This window comes from Melospiza melodia, chromosome Z, assembly GCF_035770615.1.
Source record: "Melospiza melodia melodia isolate bMelMel2 chromosome Z, bMelMel2.pri, whole genome shotgun sequence".
Classification (NCBI taxonomy): Eukaryota; Metazoa; Chordata; class Aves; order Passeriformes; family Passerellidae; genus Melospiza; species Melospiza melodia.
In genome coordinates this window covers 8,217,447-8,241,481 of record NC_086226.1, presented here as the reverse complement: position 1 = coordinate 8,241,481, position 24,035 = coordinate 8,217,447, and the positions used below count along the sequence as shown (strand labels likewise).

Sequence of the window (24,035 nt, the reverse complement as noted above, 5' to 3'; positions counted from 1 at the left end):
CCACATCAATCTCAAAGATTCAGCAGGGAATAAGAATGAGCCTTTTAGGTTTTGCAGCAGAAGAAAATGAACAGTTTTACAAGAAACAGCCACTTATGCTGCAAATACAATTTCAAGGCCATTTTAAGAAAGCTCCCACCTGCTTCAGCCTACTCAAAGGTCCTTTTGGGTGATGGCAAAGAGACTTATGCTCATTCAGTGTCTTTACACCCCTGCAATTGGCCTGGTCACAGTGCTGAGGGCCAGGAAAGACCCTGTCCCAGCCCTGCAGAACTAATGGTAGCCCCACAAGGTATGGATAATCCCCCTGGGCTACTGCAGAAGGGGAGGAGGAAAGATTCAAATGCAGCAAGGGCATTTGTAGTCGTGTTCACTGCCCTGATATCTGGGCAAAAGTATCAGCAGATGAGAGACCTGCTGGCACTCCTGATTCATGTCCTACAAGGAGAGGCAGGACTAAGTCAATAATACCTAGGGAAAGATTTGCAAGCCTGAAAGGTTTAACAAGCCTCTTGTCTGCAAAACCATTCATGCTTTGAAGATAGAGTTTGACTTTTGCTTCAAGTCCACACTAAATGGGCAGCAAGTTTCTGCAAATTGCTCTGTGTACACTCACACATGTGCCAGCACTAAGCAAATGCTTCTCTCTTCACTGAGGAAGGATGGCAGCAAGACCAGCTGGCAGAATAACCTTGGCATGTTATCCCGTGAGTTAGATTCAACAGAAAGCTGGTCTTCAAGCTCCACATTCAAAACAGTTGTACAAACAGTAAAAGAGGTTTATATAAGCAGGAAAGAGCACACTTGCTTCCTGAGCAGCAGCACAAACCATTAACTAACTTCCTGAAGGTTTGGGTTGTTTAAAGTATTTCACATCTTGAAAGGTCAACAGTTTCACTAATGGGGAAAAACCCTGGAGCAAATGTCTGACCAGTTTTCTCTGCAGAGTGAAGACTGGGATGGCATTTATCTTGAGGCTATCAATATTTACTACAGATGGTTATAACAGGACCCTCCTCTTGCTGCACTAGTAATGAATAACACAGCCCGCAAAAACAAGACAGAGAATGCACTTGTACTGTGTACAAGCCTGTGGCAAAACCCCCGGGATCCTCCTTTTCACACAGGACATTTCATAGAGTCATAGGATTAGAAGGTAATTCAGGTTGAAAGAGACTCACAGAAGTCCCTAACCTTCTGCTTAGAGAAGGGTCGACCCTGAGGACACATTTGGTTTTAAGGGGTTTGTCCAATCTGGTCTTGAAGCCTTTCACAGGCAGAAAGTGCACAGCCTCTCTGAGCAAGCTATTTCACTACCTGACTGCCTTCAGAGCTAAAGCTTTTTCCATATATCCAGCCCAAACGCCTCATTTCAACTCACTTCAGCTGTTGTGTGTCATCATCAGTTCATGTGCTGCTGTGAAGATCTTGGCTCAAACTTCTCAGTGACCTCCTTGAAGGTTCTGGCAGGCTGCTGAGCTCCTTCTCCAGGCTGAAAAAGCCCAGCTTGACCACACCATCACACCCATTGCTTAGGGCAGCTATGGCCCACAGCCTGGGATCCAGCCAGGGGCACATTTGTGATATGAATCTTTGGCTTTTTTAAGAGGTGTAACTATTCATGCATTAATTCTGCACTCACAGAAGTGTAGAAAAATGTCAACATAATTTCCTTCTTTAATGAAAGTAAAGTAAAAGAAGATCAAGAGAAAATTTCAGGAATGAATCCCAGTTTTACATGTTTCAATTATTTTTTTATACTCTAAATGTAAGTTTAAGATAGACTTACAGCAAACTCCCAAAAGCAAATACTTCTAAATGCTGTAAGATTGAATTAAACCCCTTCAATTTCTCTGCCCTCTGTCCTTACAATAAGCTGACTAGTATCTCCACATTTCCTGTACCCTAAATGGAAATGTCCAGATATTCAAATCCATTACCAATTTTTTTTTATTTCCAAAGTGAGTCTCTCATCCCAGCTAGTCTTTTTCTTCCTGATAGGCTTTTACCATCTCCAATACAAGGTGTTCTCTTTTATGAATCTCTGTTTATGATCTTTCTGAAATAAAATGATCAGCAAGCAGAGCAGGAAACTAAGGAAATTAACCAGAACATGATGGAGAGCAATAGTAGCAGTCATTATCCACTGCACCAGCAGCGGAATGTGCACACTTGGGTTATTTATGAAGAGCAGTGCTGTCCAAAGCAGATGCCCAGCTGCCAACAAACACATTTTATCATAATGACCCTGATATTTACAGCTTTTATTAAATCCCTACCTCCTGGATTCATGGGGATTGAGAGATTTTTATATACTAAAATGCCCCAATTTCCAAGTCAATCTTAAGTGGCTCGTACATGTTTTGGACATATAGCATGAGCTCCAATAAGGAAAAGTGTATTACAGAATGTGCCAGGTATCTCTTGAAGACTGCAATTAGGGCCTGATTTTAAAACCACCTCCAGGCAACCTTCAAATTTTGCAGGCATGATTATGTGCAGATGCCAAGACAGAGGCTGTTCACAAACAGGAGGGCTTTAATGTTTTATTTTCTGCCTTCATGTTCTGTATTTTTCTGTTCTGGAGAATCGTAGAACATCTTGTTAATGCAGATTTTTTTCCCCGGCATTAATGGAGCCTGCCCTTTGCAAAGCACTGAGTTATTCACAAGTGCACTCTGCTACAAAGTGGAATATGTCCAGAATAGAAAAAGCTGTAAACAACTATTTATTCCACTTCCACTGCAGATCTAGAAGGTTCTGTTCAACCATAGCAACTAAGCTATGTTTCAGACACACCCTCCTGCAGCCAGCATGGTTGGTGGCTAACACAGAGACCCAATATTCCTGTCAGCATCAGCCCTGGCCAGCCTGCTGCAGTAGGAAAGCAGCTCCTCCCTGCTAGCCAGCCCAGTTTTGGGCTGATCCTGGTTGCTGGCCACTCTCCTCAGAGTTTGGGGTACAAGGCATAAAGCAGAATTAGATCCTGTTAAATTAGGTTCTGTTCAGGATTACTGAATTAGATCCAAGGATAGCCAAGTGAGGTACCCTAGTGCAGTGCAGCCAACTCTAACAGGCTTTTGCCTTATCCGCAGCCTCACACAGACTCCAGGTCCATGGAAGCTGTGGCTGATGTGGCTAGGACAAGCCGAGGGTGGGATGGGAAGACCCCACAGTGCCAGCTCTTGCCAGGACCACAACAGTTTCTCCGCAGTAGGTAAAGCTCTGAGAAAGAGCCCAAGTGGCACGAGGCATCTCTAGAGATGAACTCACTGCCAAAACTTGACCACGTAACTATGAAATCCAAGTACTCACAGTGTTTACCCTCCATCTGTTCATGCTGCCCAGCACATATCTCTGCCTGCAGACATCTCCACCCTTTTCCCCACAGGCACCAGGACTCAGCTGGGATTCCCACAGCTCTCAGTTCTGCTTACCCTAGCACTCAAGCAAAACTGTGACTGCCAGCAGAACTCTTGCACACACAATGTCACTTGTGGAAAACAAGCCTGAGGATGTGACTGATGCACCGAACACACTCACTGCCTCCATGCAGGCCCTTCATTTGGTGTATGGGAGACTGGGGACAGACAGATTCACAAAAGAAGGACCCAATCCTGACCCTGGCTGGGAAGGAAGAACATCAACATTTCCTAGGCTGTGGCATCCTGAGCTTTCCAGGGAGAACACGTGACTCAGTGAAGAGATTTCTATTGCTTAGGAGAGACAAATTCACAGCCTGAGCCAGTGTATCAGTGAAATTATTTTCTTGCTATAATATAAAGGTTAAACTACAATAAAGTAGCCAAGGCATCAATTCAATGATAGGGACACATAAAGGCTATCCTTTTGCTGGAGCAATTCTGGCCAAACTGCACAGTCTTTCTAATTTATAGCAGCTAAACATAAAGCTCATGGTATTAGAGCAATGCACTCTCACAGTATTCAACAAGTATTGATGGATAGCTGCATGTCCTGGCTACTTGCCAAGCCCAAATTAACCATCTGAGCTACTGCAAGACATGGCTAGAGGCAAAAATAAAACTGCCATCATGCCAGTATTAGGACTGATCTACAGAGTTCATTACCAAACTATTACTCTTAGAGACAGCCTCACATGGTGGAAAAATGTTGATTTTATCTAACTGGAACAAAGTTCTATGGGCTGACCCTGGGATATTACTATAAATGATTTTTAAATATCCGTGTAAGTATATTACCACTTTATTCTATTGTTGCTCTACACCTTTAAAGCTCAGAATCAATGCCCTGATGTCAGCTTGTATAGGGGAGTTCTCATCTGGAACATTATCTCCCCATCTCTGGGGACGTACTGGGGATTTAATACTGAGGGAATTCAGTGTTTTAGTCATGCATAACCATGTGCAAGCTGCACACCTGCACTCACATGGTTAACAGGAAAGCAGGGAAGGACTTGTATGAATTTGAAACACCCACTTTGAGAAGGACTGAGAGATTAATGCCCAGGGATGTGTGTGCCAAAGGCAGGAAAGCATAGGAAAGGGTGGGTTCCTACTGGTGGCTCCCTGATACGCCTGGCCAGGACTGGGCTGGCTCCTTCCCATGCTCAGCTCTAATCTCCTTTGACTTTCTCTCAGCTCGAATCAGAGCAGTGTTGCTCCCAGCCTCTCACCTGGCCATCAATGGTGACTGCAGCAAACACCGTGGAGGAGTAAGGAGACCAGGCAACATCCCCTACAGCAGTAGCCAGGTCATAGACAAACAGTGGAGTCCTATAAAAAAAGACACAGAGAGAAGAATTCATGTAAACACATGCCACTGTGGAAGTGTAACACTGAGTCAGGAACACCTGGCTGTTGCAGAAGTGGGAGATGGGGTATTTCTCTATGTCAGATAACAGCCAGGGCTGAGCCAAAGGCAAAGCTGAGCACCAATACAAATGGGTCAGGATTTCACCTGCTGCAATGAGAAGAGAGGCAGCATCTTTCTTTCTTTCTTTCTGAAAGCATTTTGAAAACTTCTTCCCAACACACACAGCAAGATGGAGTCTCTCTGGTTAATATTAATAATCATATGGGAAAAAATTATCTGGACTTCCTCAACAACATTGAATATTAATAATCATATGGGAAAAATTATCTGGACTTCTGACAACAACATTGAATATTAGAGCAGTATTGGCAACAGGAAATATGTGACTCTGACTGATTTACAACAAAATCAATTTCCTGATTGAAACCAGACATTCCTTAACCACTAACCCTGAACTTCAGTCCACATTTTAAAATGTTCCAAATCTGTTTTTTTTTTCTTCTCTGGCTCTTAGGAGGTTTCTGGTCCCTGAAGCTAGAAACCACTCTCTGACATCTCTCTGTAGCATTTCTCTGCCACAGTAGGTCCTGCCTGAAGGAAGCCAGAGCTGAAGTAAAGCAGTCAGGCTCTGGACTGATTATGTTGCTTGGCAAGTTACTGGAGCAGCCGATGCTATATCTTATATCTCATACCTGGGGGTACAAATCTGAGTATAAAAAATAAAAAACAATTAGCATTATTAACACATCAACACCTGGGAAGGAAACCTAGGCTAAAGTATGAACAGGGTCAATGTGTGCTGCTGGCATGTCAGGCTGGACCTCCTCACCCACACCAGGACCCAGCAGGACCTACTTGATGGTGTGATCCCAGATCTTGACTGTCCAGTCAGAGCTGCAGGAAATGAAGACTTTCACATGGAAGGGATTCCAGCTGACTGTGTCCACAGCCATGTGATGGGCTTCAAACACATCCAGAAACTGGTTTGAATAATTTTTTGAACACTGCAATGGAAAGAACTACTCAGTAATCAGAGCTAGACCTCCTGAAGCTTAAATTCCTGCTGGAAGATGCCTCTGATTACTTGTACGGCCTCTCAGGATCTTCTGGGATGGCTGGGAAGCGGCGGCTGTACCCAGAGGTGCTACAGAAAATCAATAATTTAGCACATGCTGTTTCACCCCACTTGCAGGCAACATCCTGGTCCCCCCTGCAACACACAGAGATAGAAACTGAAGTTGTTTGGTTGGATTTAAACAACCAGGCCCCTGAGACCATTCTCCACTGTGGGAGCTATATTGCCTTCCTGCCAGCCTGGGCTCCTGCTGTGCTTCTCCTGCATAAAAGGTTCACAAGAAAGGCAGGGGAGAATGTCCCTGTGCTGCTCAGGAGCACTGTGTGCTCACAGTACTGTGCTCTGCTCAGAAGCACAAATCCTCACAGCGTTGTGTGCATTTGAAGTGCCACAGTTAAAGCCTTCAGGAACAGTGTTCTCAGCACAAGAATGTCTTACCAGTCCCTTTGACTGTAAATACTTTGGAAAGATGCTGTCAGTCCTCTCCTGTCACCACCCTGGACAGCCTGCTCAGAGAGCCTGCCCCATTGTATGACTCTGCAGCTCTTTCTGTTCTCACACTTCCCAGAGCAGTGTGAGAACCACAGAGGCTGCCCAGGGCTCAGGCATGTCCCTGCCAGCCCAGGGGGCCCCACTGAATGGCAGCCAACAGCAGCCTGTGAGCTGGACAATGCCTACACAGACACACAAGGGTCAGACCAGCAGCATCACAGCTGTGGGTGCTGCTGAATTGCAAAATGAAGGTTGTCTTTAAGAGCTGGAAAAGGAAAACATTTGGGACCCTTGGAAAAGTCACTTTGCGTGTGAGCTTATGAAGCAGGGAGAAGTTACAATCTAATTGGCTGCAAGGGGACTTGATCCAGATCCTGTTAGTTCTGTGCACATGGAAATTTTAGGTTATCTTCCCCAAACCTCCTTCCCTCCAAGCACGTCAGAGGCTTTCTTTACTAGCAACAGAGACTCCATCTCACATGAAACATCCTTTTGCTTGTGTTCTCACACAAGCTGTATTCACACAGCAGCTTGGAGTTAGTTTCAGGATTTTCTGTTAGTTTCCTCACTACTGTCACAGCAATGACTTTTCATTACTCCCTATTGAATGCACAGCATCTGCACAAGCAGCAGATTGCTGAAGTGTTACGTGACTTTAACCCTTGCAAACCAAAGATCTAACTAATCTTAAGGCTTAACTGTTTATCACAAGTGACTCTTACTGTCTGGGTGCTGTTCACTGATGCAGGCACTGGAATAAGGCTGCTAAACCATTCCACAGTAGCAGCTCCTACATCCCTGAGAGCCTTGTTGTGAAAGGAAATGAAAACAAGAAAGTGGCTCCTGTCCCATTGAGATTTACTGACAGCGTCTATAGCTTGCTAATAGTTTATTGCACTGTCTTGCTGTCCCTGTATTTAATTGTGGGACAGAAATCTCCTTTAATGCCATGTTTTGTAACATTATTTCATAATTCTTAATGTTCAGCCATCAGGAAAATCAGTACTTGGCTTGTTTTGAAAGTCACTTTGCTGGAAACAGACAGGATGGGTCACAAGTAATTAACACAAGAGAGAAGCTCCTTTGTCCATCTGTCCTTTCAAGTGTGTGGATTGAATGTCCCTAATACCTGAGAACTTTGAAGAGTGAGATGTTAACCAGATTTGTCTGCCTCCAACAGAACTGTAATGCTCAGTGTCCTGTTTTCAAAGGCTTGTGGGGGCTAAGCCCTTGATCAGTGCAGCTCTCTGGGCACTGGTACAGGAGATCCATCCTGCTCTGGGATGTGCTGATCTACAGAACTGCCTTTGCAATCTCCATGACAGGAAAGGGATATGAATTTTTTTCTATGAAATCAGCAGCAAAAAGATTTGTGTAGGGCAAACTCCCACCTGTGTCCCTTGTGAGAAATGAACTTGCACGTGTGCTTTAGCCTAAAGGCATCCACTGTGCTCTGGCAGTGCCTGCCAGCCCCACACCACATTAACCACAACCCTTATCCATTATCTCTGAGTGCAAGACAGGGCTGCTTTCTTCCCAAGATACATTTTGAAGAAACACCACAAACTTGAGAAAAAGCTCAGAAAAGTAGTATGACTTTAACGAATAAAAAACAGTTTCTGAGCTAACTAGAACTGCTGGCAAAGTCTTTCCCTACTGTTCAGTTCAAGAACCCTACAATTATTAGATATGTCAGTATGAAAACAGAGCCACTGGAATATGTGACACCCAAGTCCTGACAGGAGAGCTCTGAAGAGGATGACTAGATTCGGAGAGAAGGAATTTGTGCAGCCTCTCTGATCTTCTAGAGCACTGCTCAAATTTGCTGGGAGTGTTTTTCTCCTACTTAAATGATGGCAGATGTGTTTGAACGGTAAACAGTATTTTTACGATGAGACAGAAATGCAAAAATATGTCTATGGCAATACAGGAAACCAGTCAAAGATGACTCTTGACAAGGCTACAAAACATGGGGGAGGAATGCTGTGAGAAAAGGAGAACTCTGAGGACACAAAACTTATGAATAATCTTCATCAACAGCACTTCAGTTTACGCTAGACGGTAGTCTGACACAAAACTCTCCCACATACCTGGTGAATTGATGGTTATTACTGTCCTTATAAGGCAGAGTTTCTTCAGTTCACTAACAGGAACACAGAGAATCTACGCAATACAGAGATCCAAGAGCAATTTTTTTTCAGAGAAGGTTTGTATCCGGCAACAGAAAGGCAGTACTGCCCAACACTGGCACTTTCTCAGGACATCCAGAGGCTCTTTAGAAACCAGACACAAATGTGTCCCATGTTGTGGTGGACAGGCTGTCACCAGCTACACCAGATGCTCTCCTGGTTTTAGCTCAGTGACTGCTTGTACAGATCTGTAACAGAAATGCTGAGTTTTGCAGAAAGGCTCACAAGTAGAAACCAAGGCATGTGAATGCATAGGGAAGAACAGTAGGAAATTATAAGAGAAAGAACCTATGGTAATTGATGAAAAATTCAGTGTGTTCGGGGACTAGACAACCAGACAGAACACAGACAGAAGCTCCAAAGATAAGGTGGTGAGAAGATGAAGAACAGAACTTAAATCACAAAATATTCAGACAATGAAAACAACTTTGCCTAATACAAAGCAAGGCTAAACACTGAGGCAAATTATTTCTCTATTACTAAAGGGTCACTGGAAGTCAGAGCCTGTTCAGAAAACAGTTTGTCATCCAGTTTTAGGGAAATCTCAAGTGATGTGATAAGGATTCAACAACCACCATCCTTTGTCAATATTATTATTATTATTATTATTATTATTATTATTATTATTATTATTATTATTATTATTAATAATAATAATAATAATAATAATAATAATAATAATAATAATAATAATAATAATAATAATAATAATAATAATAATAATAATAGTAGTCCTGTCCCAAACAGAAAGACACAAATGTTCTGGTACGTAGTATAAGAGAATGAGTATGAGTGCAATTAGTTTTGTTTAAAATTAGAATAACCTTTTCTTCTAGTCAGTCTTGCACTAGGTTTTATTATATTCATTTGTTACTCTCAAGAAAACTGCCTAACACTGAAAAAAAAAAACCAAAGCCTTTCTTATATGAGTGTATTTAAATTTCTTCACAATTTTTCTATTGAAAGTCTGTTTATTGGAAGTTATTCTGACCAGAGACTTAGAGTCACAATGTTTCAACACGAATCTCAGAGACCATACTTTTTGATGTCAAGCTGAACAATTCCTAAACAGCAAGTAAGATATGCAAGAAAGCATTCAGAATTGCGTTACAGAATCATATTAATTCAGAAACAGTTTCTCCTCTACAAAAAAAGGGCAATAGATTAGTCTGTGTGTAATTTAGATAATGATTTCTTGGCTTCAGAAACACTATTAACAAAGCCATTTTCAGAACTTCACCATAATTGTTCTGCAGCTAAAGAATTAACATATTATCACACTATTGGTGGGCATGCCTGCTTTCTGAAGAAATAAAAAAAAAAGTTTCTCCGGAATTCACTTTCCAATTTATTTAATAAATAATCTAAAATTTAGCCCGTGGGGAGAGCAGCCCGTGTTTGATCCCTGACTCAGACAGCACGTGAGCAGTCTGTCCATCCCACTCCAGATGCAAGAGCAGCACAGAGATCTGAGCAGCTCACTCCTGCTCAGGGCAGCCACAGGACCCGAGAGCTGCTCAGGCTGCTGTGGGATGGCCCTGTTCCCCATATCCAAGTGGAGCAAGGCTGCAGGAGGCAGTCCATGGGCAGCTCCAGTAAGGGGCTCAGATGTGCAGTGTTTCAGTAAAGTACATGATGAAGGTGTGTGGTATTCCTTGAAAACTGTCTGGAGCAGCAGCTGACCCCAAAACTTCTGAAACTGCTTGTAGCAAGCTCTTGGGGGATGCTAAGGGTGAACTCTTCCCCATGTTTTTTGTAGATACTGTGAAAGCCTGTTCAGGCTACACACAAGATTTCTCTTCCCTGTGGTGACCCTGAGTGTCAGATTGAAGGTAGGCTCTTCCTGCCTGTGGGAACAGCAAGGTTTTACAGGGATGGGTTGCACAACGTGAGAATGGTCACTTTTCACTGGCGCTCACCAATGCAAGAATGTTGCTTAGCAGTAACCCTGACAATAAAAGGGGAGATATTATGTATCAGTATCTCTCCACATTTGTCCATACAAGAATGCTAAAATGTCTGCATGGCTTCATGGCTGGGATCACTTCTTATGTTAAAACACCATCCTAGTTCTAGTTTCACTGAAAATTATCTAAGGCAGAAATACCTACAGCTTTTTCAATGCCAAATTGTCTCCTGACCAGTGCTCCTCCATGAAGAGTTTAATTTCCTGCGTAACTCAGCCAGGACACAATCCTGAATATTTCTCCTGATGGCCCCCATCTCACACTGACACCCACTGCCACACTCACCTACATCCATCACTCACCCAAACACAGAGGAATTTAAAACCTGTGGTTCCTTACTATCTTTTGATCAGACTAAACACAACAGTACCCACCAATTTAGAGTTCAATACCCAGGGTACCAACTCTTGTGGGTGACCAGACTACTCAGAACATCTGCACATGACTGTATGGACGTTTTGTGTTCTGAAACCAACAAAAAAACAGTGCACCTACCTACTGCCCACTGCCAACAGCTCAGCTGCCCACTCCTCCCACCTCCCTTCTGTACCTATCTTGTCCAAAGCAAGTGAGCACTGCTCAGAAATCCTCCCTAGAAACTGCCTGGCAGAGGGAGAGATTTCAATCAGCATCATCCCTGTGCAAAGGATACATATTTGTTAAGCATATCTTGCCTAAATTATTGATACCGATTTCACGATACGATTTCCTTTGGGTAGTTAATCTGTTACAGGTTCATTTTGCAGGTGGGATATGGGGGAAGGAGTTCAGAGGAGTTCAGATCATCCTTAGGGATGGCTGGATGCATCTGCTCTGCAGGTCAGCCTCCTGCTGATTGTCCACCCCCCCACGATGAAGGGCTGTGGCTACAGACTTAACAGAGCCCCAGAGCCAGCTCAGAGGAATGCTGTGCAAATAACAGCGGTATTAGGAAGGCACTACAGGCTTTATGTTCAAGGCTAAATACAGCAGAACTCAAAACTTCCTATTTTTAACCCAATTTCTCAAGAAAACATGATGCCTGTGTCCTTCTGTGTGCTCATCTCTCTTCACAAACAACTTTTGCCCTCACTGGCATTTTCAGCCAAAGCTGGCTGCATGTGGGATGTGGTAACATTAAGGTCTTACACATTCTGTGAAAAGCAATGGCCAGAGAGGACAAAACATCTGGGCAGTGTCCCCAGTGTGGGAAGGGCAAGCACAGTGTGGCTGCTGCTCTCAGCACACGGCTGGAGCTGGCTGGCTCACAGCTCCTGCCTGGCACTGGGAACCAAGGCACCAGCAGGGCACTGCAGGGAGGTGGTCAGCAGGAAAAAAGGGTTATAGCTGGAGGTGGGATCACTGAGCTGGGAACAGCGTGGGACGATCAGGAGGAAGGTTTGGATACGTAGCGATGGACTGGAGGTTCCTACCAAGAAGAAAGCAAGAAGAAAGTGGGACTGGGAAAGGATCTAGAAAGATCTTAGATGCCTTTTCCAACCTAAATGATTCTATAATTCTATGTGATTGTGGAAGGGAAGGGCTGTAGGATGCTAATCCGTAGGAAACATGGCTTCATTAGCCTGACTGCTCCCAGGATATCAAGTCTAAAAAGGAAAAGAGCTGATATTTTTCCTGCCATTTCCCCACAGTCATGGGGACAGAGGATCAACGCCTTTTAACTTCTGCACTGATCCTACTTAGCACTTCACTTGCACAGCTGCAGTCTGCCAAGCATTTTCTGGAATGCAGTTTGCATGAAAAAAATTTCTGCAAAATAGGGTCTTAATTGGGTCTGTTCAGAGAGCTCCCTGTGACCCTCTGCAGTGCTGCTCTGCTCTCAGGCTCACCACAGGCATCCCAGGGCAGGACCAGGCTCTGAAGCTGTACTTTGTTATCACCTGAGCAAACAGTTCAGATGATGAGCCTCAAAGACACACATGGGTCAGAAGATGTAAAACAAAGCATAAAGAAACATTTTTTACCTTATAGATCTTGCCCTCTTCAGTACCAACGAGAAACAAATAGTCTATCTTTTTGTGAAAATCAAAGGATATCCCACTGCCTGTTAACAAAAAAAAAAAAGGTCTGTCACATAGAGAATTGGTTCAGCTGGCCAAAACATGCTTCCTGCCTATGGTAAACACACACTGCCTGTGTTTTCAGAAGTGATTTCTTAGCCAGAAGCTCCCAAAATAAATCAGACACCCCTTCTGCTAAGCTTTCCAAGCTGTGCATGTCCCCAAGACCTAAAATTTGAACAGCTACCCCAGAGATATGTAAAAGGGTACTGAAAGAACCAAAAGGTTACCAGAAACCATTTTAGCCTAGGATTCATTTTACTGAGAGTCAAAAATACCTGGTGCAAACATAAATATTCTAAGGATCTGGCCACCTCCTGCTGGGGAAGAATAGATCTTTTCTGTTTGTTTAGTATTCACAAAAATGTAAGTGGTTTCCTATGCATAAAAGAGCCCAGCGAGAAAATACCCCACCATACCTTCCAGTACTCTTTTTTCCCTTAATTCAGAATCCATTTAGCAGGCTCACTTCAGTAAAGCCAATAACAAAGAATGTGATTTGGGAAGAAATCCTCTGCTAAGGACAGAAGGATCCTGTTAATGTCAAAAGCCCTGAATTGTGCAACATTGTGAACTATGTTTAAAACAGGTGTCAACCACAAACAGGATGTGACTCATTGAGATTTTGTGGCTTCTGCTCCTGAGGCAGATGCATCACCATCCAAGAAAGCCATTTCACATGTTGGTGAAAGAAAATTTCAGCAGGGTTCTTGAACAGAAGATGGGATGTCTGTTGAGTGCCAGAGCTCCTTGAGGCTGTCCCTCCCAGCAGGGATACCCACAGCAACCATCAGATGAGAAACAGGAACGAGCAGACAAGGCTCAGAAGCACACAGTTACAGAAACTTTCTGCACAGGCAGTCGTCTCAAGCATTATGTCTTTAACATTAACAAAATGTAGTTCTCAAAGGAATTGTTAGCGTAATTTCAACTCTCTAATACCATCTGCATTTTTAACATTCAAATAGATTGTTTAATATTCAAGACAAGTCTTTGAAAATCCATTTCCCAGTAACAGTAACAAATAATCCCAAAGCCCTGAGAGTTCTGCAGTGTGCCGCTTTAGCTGGTTTCTTGCAACCTATTGTGGCACTGCAAAGCTTCCCACAGCCTGTTCAGCAGTTACTAGCCTAGAAACAGCAATTCTTAAAAGCAGAGCAAGGCTCTCCTCCAAACAGAGGTCCCATCTTCTCAGCCAAAAGCAGGTGTAGAAGGATGATAAGAGGATTCCTCAAGGACTTCCTTGGGCTTAGGACCTCCAGAGCTGACTCATCCCATCCTGTCTCAAGCGCAGGATGATCAGGATGAGAGGATTCAGCCTGGAAGGACTGCACTGACTCCACTTTGTATAAAGGAGCCTAACATAGTAGCTCAGAATAGACACTGTTTTTACAGAGCCCAAACTCGAGGAGACACATCCCAAAGCTGGCTGGGTGAACTGTGCACCCAGTAAAGGGCAGAGGTTGCTTTTCACCTTGATTCTGCCAGTCCAGATCAATGCCTGACAAAAAGAACAAAACTGAGTTTTGACACAAACAGGTACGTGCTTTATGCACGCAGAGATAGCCCAGTAAAATGGACATTTCTTGAATTAATGTTCAATTCATCTTTTTATGTACGTAAAGGCCAAATGTAACCTGCAAAACTTGACTCAGTGGCCATTGCTCCAGACAGACTTTGCCCTAGTGCATGATGAAAGCAAGGAGGCGTAACCCTCCTTTAGCTCCTTTCCATCTCAACACCCTGTTCCCAATTTAATTTCCCAGAATGACTGATGAGAGGCTTTGTGTCAGTAATTAATCAGCATGGCAAGGACTTGGGCTCTTACCAAGCGTTTGCAGCTGCAGCCCCTCTGGCCCCTGCATCGTTGTTTCATCTGCTGACAGCTTGATGACATCCATGTGAACCAGCTCACTCTGCAGGCAGAGGAGATTCCACATGAATAGCATGCTTTGCAGCAACAATACAGAGACATTCAGTACTTTGAAATGGCAGATTTTATGGAGGAATTTTAAAAAGCTGCCCAGAAGTTGCTTAATGTTTCACATTTGGCAGTTTGCTAACACGGTGCTTTCCACAAAACCTTCAGGAAACTGATGCTTTGGTGCACTGGAACTGAGAGCCACTGGTACATTACCTTGACATGTGCACTTGACCTGGAAAATTTTGAGTTTCAGGGCCAGTGTTTTTTAGTGAAAGTTGGCACAGTTAGCTTAAATGATAATGTTTAGTTAAATCACCCTGTGTGATTTAAGATGGATATTTCATATTTGCAGGGAGCTAACTAAAGCCCCACATTAATGAATAGCAACTTCTCATCTTTCCAGTTCTGGCTTCTTAACATCTTATCCCCAGAGCAGCCTCAGTTCAAAATACTCTCAATTTCATGGGCTCTGAGATGCCAGCAACATCTAGTAAGCAGTTTGCTTGAAGAGAAAACTGCCCCATGTTTCTGTTCTCAGCAGAGTTTTAAAGAACTATCATGACACTGCTTTGCAAGGTGGTGAACACAGGGCCAAAAGGTTGGGTCCCAAAGAGTTTACAGTCAAGGTGGGAGACCAAAGACAGATGTAAATAGACATAATGTAGGTAAATATAAAGAAGCTACTGGAGAGAAAGTTACATTCTCAGACTGGCTTTGGGAGTTGGAATACCACTGCAGAATGGAGTTAGTTGTGACTGTAAAAACACCCTGGGGCTTCAGAGATCTCTGCCAACCCCAACCATTCTGTGATTCCCTGATTATGTGATAAAAAGAACAAAAACTAATGATTAGTGAGCAGTATGGGCTGTGGACTGGATGGTATAATATGCAAATATCCCACTGAAGCACCACTACTTAGCTCAGTGAATTAAACTGTAGTTGAAGCTTCTCTTAGCCCAGAGCAGCACTCAGGTGGAAAAAGAATTCTGCCTGGCAAAGTCAACCCCAGGAATTTCCATGCTGAGGAACGTGGGAGAAGATCTTCTTCAGTATTGCAGTTGAGAGAGGACAATGTTCTAGAAAGCATTTCTATCATACTCTCGGGGTACAAAGTTACAGAAGATTCAGCAAAAGTCAAAACTCCAAAATGTTCTTCCTTCTCACTAATTCTCACTGCTGCACACCCACATGTGCTGGCCTATTGATGGCAGTAAATTTTTCTCCAAGAAAGCAGCAAGAAGCAGGACAGACTCCTAAAGAGTTCCACCTTAGCAGCTCTTACAGCACATTTCAGTGGGTAAAGGCAGGAGAGATGCTAAGAAAGAGGCCACCTGTGCTGGTGTACATGTGCATGAACTGGAAAGAGCAGTGCCCAGAGGGATCAGGAGCACAGCATGTTCCACTGCATGCCCTAGTAGGAGTGCTGGTGGGTTGTTGGGAGAGCAGACAGGACAAGCTAAGCAGGCACTTACCTCTGCCTGCTCTCCAGAAAGCATGTGCCCTGTCCTAGACATGAGTCTGGTCTGAAGAGCAGCTTTGGAGCTGCCTGCAGCAGGTCACATTGATACACCCAGTGGAACAGATGTGTGATTTGTGCAGGCCCAGAGATGTGCTAGCACACTATCTCTGTGTGCTGGTAGAAGGGTAAACCTCAAGGGACCTTCTTTCTAATCACACACCTTTCTGCAGCCTTCCTCTGAAGGTTTCTCCCAGTACCTTCACCTGGCAGAGGCCCCTGTGGACAATTCCTGCACCCCTCTCCTTCACAAAGGACCCTGCTTGTGCAGACTTCCCTGCTGTGCTGGTTTTATCTTGTACCCAGCTTCACAGCATAAAAAACACTTCTGTTCCTGGGGCTCTTTGTCACCAGAGCCATTCACATATACCTCTGGGTAAACATGCTGCTGACAATTTGGCTTTCCAGGAATACCAAGCAATAATATGTTGCTTCTGCCTAATAATTGCAGAGCACTTTGTAAGCATTAGTGAATCAAGCCTTACAGCTGCTGCTTTCCCCTTACTTCTTATTAGCCTTAAGTGATGAAGCAGGCCCAGAGCTGTTCAGTAATTTAGCTGCAGGTGACACAGGAGGGGGTGAACTACGACTACTAATCAAATATGGGATTGCTGAGCATCAGACTGAGAAGCAGCATCATGCTGCATCCCAAACAATTCTTTGAAATGGCTGAGACGTTTCTCCCTTTGGATAGGCAATGTGTACACCCCAAGGAGGGGGGGCAGAGAATCATCCAGCAGCAGAAGTCCTGCATCCTTCCTTGATGTTTTACACCTTCATGAGGACCCAAAGTCAAGACAGTCTAAGTACACAGAACTCATGTGCTTTTTCATGAAATTTGTCCGAAGTGATTGTGCCCATTTCTAACAGAGACAACCACTATGGTCAAGGCAGATCAACTGTCCCTGGCTAACATTTGACAACTCTTCTAGAGTGTGGTTTGCCAAATATTTGTCTGGAAGAAATAATGAAATTATTCACTTTGTGCTCTCAGCTTTGGAAGTGTCAAACAGCTAACAGTGTTTGAAGGAGCTTTATTTCTGGATAGCCCTCTCAAAAAGATTAGCAAAGCACTCTTTCATTTATTCCCTGTTTGCACCATGGTTTTGTAGAATAGAAAACCTCTGGAGTGTTTTCAGTTTTACTCCAAATGAAACCCAGAAAAAGCTCTTGTGAAACTGGAATTCAAGCAGATTGTCCATTTCTCCTTTCTGTATAAAAAAATCCACAGATTATAAAAAAGTATTATTTCCATCGTGGTTTTTGTTTTCTCTGTTGAATATCTGTCCCCCGCAAAAACGTCCAAAGCAGACAGCACCTAAAACATTGCTGTTTTCAACCCCTGCCTACTAAGTAAATACTAGTTCTGGCAATTTCAGAAGTAATTTAATCAAAAAAACCCAAAAACCCAAGTTTTTCTTTGCCTTTTTTTGCCATACTTTTCACATGGGTAAGGCAAAGTTCATTACAGTAATGTAAGGAATAAATAGAAATTACAGTGGGCTAAGTGGATGCAGATCTTAGAAGTCATACTAAGGATACATAGAAGGAAATATCTATGTGCTCAAGGGACAGCAAAACCACAGATTATTATGTGGAAACAGTTATGCACTGGTGAAAAAGACCCTCTGCTGGGTGAGCTGTTATCAGAGCCCATCTGCAAACACTTAGGTCATCCCAGTTGTGGCATTTCTATTAAGTAAGAGACTTCAGCCAGGGTTCCCTGCCTCCTAAGGGGGCCATGCTGAGCACACTCAGTTACTGGGGCTCAGTTGCTAAGTGTACCCTGCCAAATCATCTCATCTAGATGTGTCTGGCTGCAGGCATGTACTGCCCATTTCAACCCAAATCTTTTGGGCATTCCTATTCAGGGGATAACACAGGAGCTGAGTGCTGAGACACTCTTAGTATGTCCCTGTCTAGGGAGCTCTTTTGGGAGAAGGACTTGGGATACATTTGCAGAAGGGATTTTTGATTCTGAAGCTGCATGTATGAACATGGAAAAGTTTATAAAAAATAACTTCATAAGCTGTGCCATCTGCCTGTGCTTACACTGTTCTTTAGGAGATGGTCCTGTTCCTGAACTGGACATGAGGCTAAGATTTACATGTAATGCTAGAATTTAATCCCTGCCATGGCAGCAAGGCCTAAAAATTTCAAAACTGGAAAGCTTTGGTAAAACAGATTGAAAAATTAGCATCCTAGGATGTAAAGAAATTTCTTCTTTTGTTGGGGAATAATGGGACAGCTGCTTCAAACTCATATTTAGGGCAATGCAATTATTTTTTAGCGAGATTTGAAATCTTTAAATGTAAAATGAAATAACCAACAGAAAAACCCACACATTGGGATTCAGAGACATGAATCTAAGGGTCATTTGGGGACAATAATTCTAGGTTTCTATCAACATATTTCAATATACTCCAAAAGGAAAAGCGAAAAAAGGCAGGGCATGCAAACTAGTTTTAAAAAGTTGTATTGGATGTGTATTGGAGTAGGCAATGTCATGGCAGGGAGAAGCCCTCTGCCTGTCTGATAGCATGCTGCCATCCCACTGCAAATGCAAACTTTGTACTACTCACTCTGTCCCACATGGGGAGAAATTTAAATTGACCCTCTCCCAATTCAAATTGCAATCTGTAGGGGAGCATTTTGGGGATGAGAATCTGGAAGCTGTGAAAAAAAGCAGATTATTCTGTTCTGTGTCTAGTTGACCCTTCTGGGACAAAGAAAGTGTGAGAACAAGGACCAGGCTTGAATCCCTGCTGCTGCCAAGCAGGAAAATGAGCTCTCATTTTCAGGCCCATGGGGTGCTACAGGTGCAGGCAGGATGAAGGTTAGGTCCTGACAATGAGTAGGCTGACCCTGCTTCATTTCAGAGTTTAATGTGCAGCCCCAGATCCAGCTGTGACTGCACCAGCTGCTATTGCTGACATTTCTTTTCAAGCTCATTAGAAATAAAAATAATACTAATGAATCACTGAACTTTTGAGGCAATTGAGTATAATTTCACTGGAAAAAGCAATTGCCACCTACTGTTTACCTTAATTAAAGTCCATGAAACAATCCGCCCATCCGAGGAGACAGAGAAGAAGTTGCGGTTGCCGTCCATGTCATCCTTCTGCCACTTGACCTTAAAACAAGAAGAAAGAAGAAGACAGTCCAGTCAGCACAAGGCATTCAGCATTAACAGGACAGAGTCAGATGGCCTAAGCAAAGTCTTCTGAAATCCTTCCTAAAGAGCAGCTGGTTTGCATCCTGGAGGCTCCCTGGTGTGAACACTTATCTCCACCAGCAGGAGCAGAACTGTCCTGAGCACTCTGGTCAGTCACTTTCCTGCAGGATGCTCCAGCACAGGAGTAAAGCCCCTCTGCACCCACCCACGGCCACTGGAGCACTGCCATCAAGGACAGGCCTTATGAGGTGTCTGAGCTGTGCACCAGACCTCTACACTGTGGCATAGCACCATCCCAGAGACCCCTGAGACATCTCCAAACAGCACCAGTGGTGCCACACCAAGGCCTCCAAGCACCAGCTTTGCCTTTCACATTTGACTAATTACATTACTGCAGTGCCATATGGCTGCCCTTCAGCCAGACAACCTCAAACTAGCTTTCTGCCCCTGTGTGGGGTGCAGGCAAGACCTTGCAAGCAACATGTGACAAGGGTCCTTGGGGCATTTCTGTTTCAGGGAGATGAAAACTTCTCCATTAAATCTGAAATCCTCCCTACACCTTCAGAGTATCTGTCTGCCTCGTAAGGAGATTTGCCTTTCGACTGTGACAGCTCAGCAGGAGAGATAAGAACTCAGATAAATGGCTTACAGTTTAGAAGAGACATTTCAGTTAGACCAAAAGCATTAGGAACACTCGATTTTCAGATCTGGGAATTCAATCAGACTGAAGGGAAAAGAATGACTTGTCACTGGGTCTGTCAGCACACACTCCTGTTGGCATCTGTCAGATCAGGATGGGGACAAGCACTTTAGAAGGTTCTGAGAAGCTTTTCAAAGGTATATCTGTTCCTGTCCAAGCAGTGGAGCAGATGAAGTTCCCTAAACATCATCCCATAAACATGATAAATGGGTCTGATCATCCCAGAACTCACCAAATACTCTATCCATGACCACTTATGTAACTCATACCTAGTTCAGAAAACAAACAGCCTTCTCAATACTTTAATTACACAGACTGGGTATTCGCGTGACAGGTCCTTGTGAAAAACTGTTAATTCTCTTTTGTAAAATTGTTTATACTGTGAAGTTCTGTGGAGCATGAAAATTAAGCAAGAGACTCAGCAGAGAGCAGTTAACCCTCCACTGAACGTTTCCTTCCTTTTCTGAAGAAGGAAAAATAGAATGTAAAAGGAATCCATCTGAGAATACCTCAAAATGCCAGTTTCATGCCTATAAGACACAACTGAAGAGCTTTGAGTGGCATATACCTTTGAATATCCCTGCACAGGTGAAATTGTAAGTCTCTGTGTGGAACTACTTCTGTTATATGGCATTAAAGGAATAACATAATTCAAAATGACTCAGAATAAAATGATTAATGATTAAAAGGCAGGTTCAACAGGACAAGGATTGCCAAGGCTGACCCACTGTGGACAAAATGTGCTGGGTGTATCTGTTCCAAGAACATCTCCCTGTGGGCATGAGCTACTGCTGACAGTGATAGTCACCAGCAGCTGCTTCAGATGAAGGAGGTGGTGTAGTGAGAAGTTTTAATTCAAGGTGAGAAATGCAGAGCTCAGGGACACTGGTTGCAAAGACGTCCAATCTGCCTCGTGCTGAGCGCAGAAAAAACATCATATTTTGAATCAAAAGTTTTTTAAATGTCACTCTAAAATGGTCTGACAGTAAGATGTTTTTATGTGTGTGTTCTCCTCTAACTCATGTTCTTTCTGTCCAGCTTACTGTCCCAAATATTTGGGGAAAACTTTGCAGACCATGAGAGCACTGGTAAATGCATGGATGAAGGTTCAGCAGCTGTAGTCCATCCCCACCATTCTGTGCATGCCCCACCATTCTGTGCAGACACAACTTCTGAGTCCTGATGTGAACACAGAGTGTTGCAAGAACCTCGTCCAGAGGTGACCAAACAGCATAAGAGCTATCATGAGTTCATGGGGGATTTTCCCAAGCTAATTACTTTCAGCATTCCCAAAGCAAAGAGGTTTTACCCCAGGGTTTGCCTACTCCAAATAACCTCTCTCTGATGGAGATCTATTCAAGTTTTCTCCTCTTAGTTAGGTGTCACAGCTCTTAATCCATTACATGGGTAGGTGGGGTCACCAGCCCCAAAAATCAAGTAGGCTGAATTGCTTGGGGTACTCTTCCTCCTCTATTCAGATCAGTCACCAGTACTTGAGTTGGGTACTTTTTGTAGACAGCTTGAAAAACAGCCTCTCAGGGACACCAGGCTCTGCCCTCAGATGACTATTAGCTGCTCTCAGTGATGGTAGCTTGAATTTCAGAAAACAGAAATTGGCATTTAATCCTTTCAATTTTCATTCAACACCTCTGACACCTTAATCGTGTTTGTGATCCCTTTCCTCCTGATCTCTGAATCCCACAAATGCTTATTAGAGTAATTAGCCCTCATGATACTGCAATCAAATCGGGCATCTGCTCAGAACTGGCCTTTTCCTTGCTCCCAGAGGCTTGTCAACATGGCACAACCTCCCACCATTAGCAGCATCCGTGCTGAGAGGGGTGGAGCATTTGAGGAGAAAACCAAGCAACTGTCTGCACAGTGGCATGAAGTTAATTTTTGCCCTGAAGCATGTGATAATCAGCCAGGGATTTTGGCTGTGTGAAACTATTTAGAGCAAAAGTTCAACTATGATACAATCAGAGCAAAGAAGCACATGAAAAAGAAAAGTGTGTAAACAGCAGAGAGGAGACAAGCAAGCAAAAAGCAGCAAGCATTTTCTGTCCCCGATCATGATGAGAACTGTAACAAAAACAAGCAATTTTTTCAGTGATCTTTAACCTGACTATTATTGCAGTGCAAAATTAGTGGGTGAAACTCATTGCTGTAAGAACAGCCTACCACTTTTTCTTTTGATTTCTTAAAGCTCATTTATTTATAAAGAAGTTGAGACAATTCAAAACGGTATTTAATACACAGAAATATAAATATTAAGAACTCATGTTCATTACTATGTACAGCAGGTTAGCAGGGTGATAATCCATTCATTTCCAGCAAGAGAATACTATCACTTTTATGTGTGGCAGCTGGTAATGGCTCCTGCCCAGCAGGAGATTAGACCATTTATCCAATCTGATTTGAAAACACCCATGTTTCTGATGTCATTCCCATGAAATATATAATGCTTGATCCGTTTTCATGGGACACAGGCTGTAAGTCACTTGCACTGACACAATACAATTGGTCAAAATCACCCTGGCCCGGAGTCTGGAGTGTGGTGCAGGCACCAGCTACTGCAAACACAGATCTGGCTGGCCCTTGGCTTGCCAAAACTCAGGAATGGGGTGCCACATCCAACACATGCACATTAACTGATAAGCAATTCCTTCCCTTTCCTTCCCTATAATTATCCTTCAAGGACGCCTTTGTCAGCATTGCAGTACCACAGCCCTGCTGATACCTGCCCTAAGTGAAATAAGGCAGATTTTTTGTAATTTAGGGCCCAGAAAAAACTAATAAAATCTGCCCCAGCTAGAGAAGAGGAAAGACAAGGGCATTATCAATCCCCCCTGCACCCCCAATTCACCCTGACATGAACTAGCCAAGTAAGACATTCAAATGACTTTGGCATGCAAACATCTCCTTGGGCTGCTGAGGAATGTTCATGCTATTTTGACCTGGGGACAAATTCATTCCAGTGCCAACCTGGCTATCAGTAAACTCCTAGGCAAAGTCATCATGGCAATGCAGGGTTTGGAGTGACCCAAAAAGCATATTTATTCTCTTCTGAGGCGAAATCAGACACTCCCCTGCCACTGGTGACAATTCACATAGATTGCTCTCACAAGTCTCCAACAACAGGTACCCAACAACCTCCCTGTAGATATAGCTGTGCTTAATTGCGCTTATACAGAAGATTTCCTCTACCAAGAGTCAAGCCAATTACTCCTTACCATCTCCCCAGTGGATGCAAAGAACAGCAGCTTATTCCCCTTTCTGTAACAGTCTTCAAAAGGGCAAGAAAAGTTTGTGCCACTGTTCCCTTTTCCCCTCTTTCCAACTCAAATCAACTGCCCCAACTGTTGCCTCCAGGTCCTGTCTTCAGGACCCAAGCTTTCACCACTCTTGTTCTTCCTCTTCAGCCTGGCTCTGCTGCTGCAAACACATGGCACAGAACTACCCTGAGTTACAACCTCCTCTCTCTCATATTCTTGCTAATTAATTAGAATGACACATATCTTTATACAAGAGTATTCCATTGCTGATCACTGGTGGTGATCTGCTATGCTTCCCCTCAGGCACCCTGCTGCCTAACCAGCAATCTCCTATTTCGTATCTGTGCATTTAATTTCCCCTCTCTAAATGCAGTATTTGCTCTTGTCTTTATTGAATTTCATCACATTGATTTTGGGCCTTTCTTCCAATTTATCAAGATCATTTTGAACATAATCATGTCCCGCAAAGTACCTTGTCCTCCCAGGGGGGCTTCCCTATTCTGTAATTTGAGTTGTTAATGAAAGTATTGATCAAAAAAAGACCAGAAGTGACAGCTGGAGAGTCTCACTTGTAGCACTTTCAGAGTCTGACAGTGAGCTCTCTATAACTGCTCTTTAAGCACACTGCCTGAGCCACCTGAGCAGCCTCTTTATGGCCATTTTACCTAATTCACATTTCTCTGCTTTGGTTATATGTATGTCACTGTGTAAGCCTGGATCAAAAGCTTTAGTCAAGTCAAGATGGATTGAGATGATAACCTTGATTGCCTCTCCCTTATTCATGAGGCCCGTTTCTGTGGAAAAAAAGGAAAAGAAATTGGCTTGATAATCTATTCTGGACAAATCCATGTCAGCTTCTCTGAATCAC

General features: G+C 43.5%; 1 protein-coding gene across 1 annotated transcript in view; it reads right to left on the bottom strand.

Annotated features, from left to right (window-relative positions):
• Window positions 1-24,035, bottom strand: part of DNAI1 (dynein axonemal intermediate chain 1) — a 135,801-nt gene that overhangs the window by 36,560 nt on the left and 75,206 nt on the right. The window contains exons 14-18 of the mRNA XM_063179803.1: window positions 19,061-19,150; window positions 14,406-14,493; window positions 12,482-12,561; window positions 5,650-5,798; window positions 4,655-4,754 (exon numbers count right to left, since the gene is read on the bottom strand). Coding sequence (XP_063035873.1) covers window positions 4,655-4,754; window positions 5,650-5,798; window positions 12,482-12,561; window positions 14,406-14,493; window positions 19,061-19,150 — 507 coding nt within the window. The remainder of the gene's footprint in view (window positions 1-4,654; window positions 4,755-5,649; window positions 5,799-12,481; window positions 12,562-14,405; window positions 14,494-19,060; window positions 19,151-24,035) is intronic.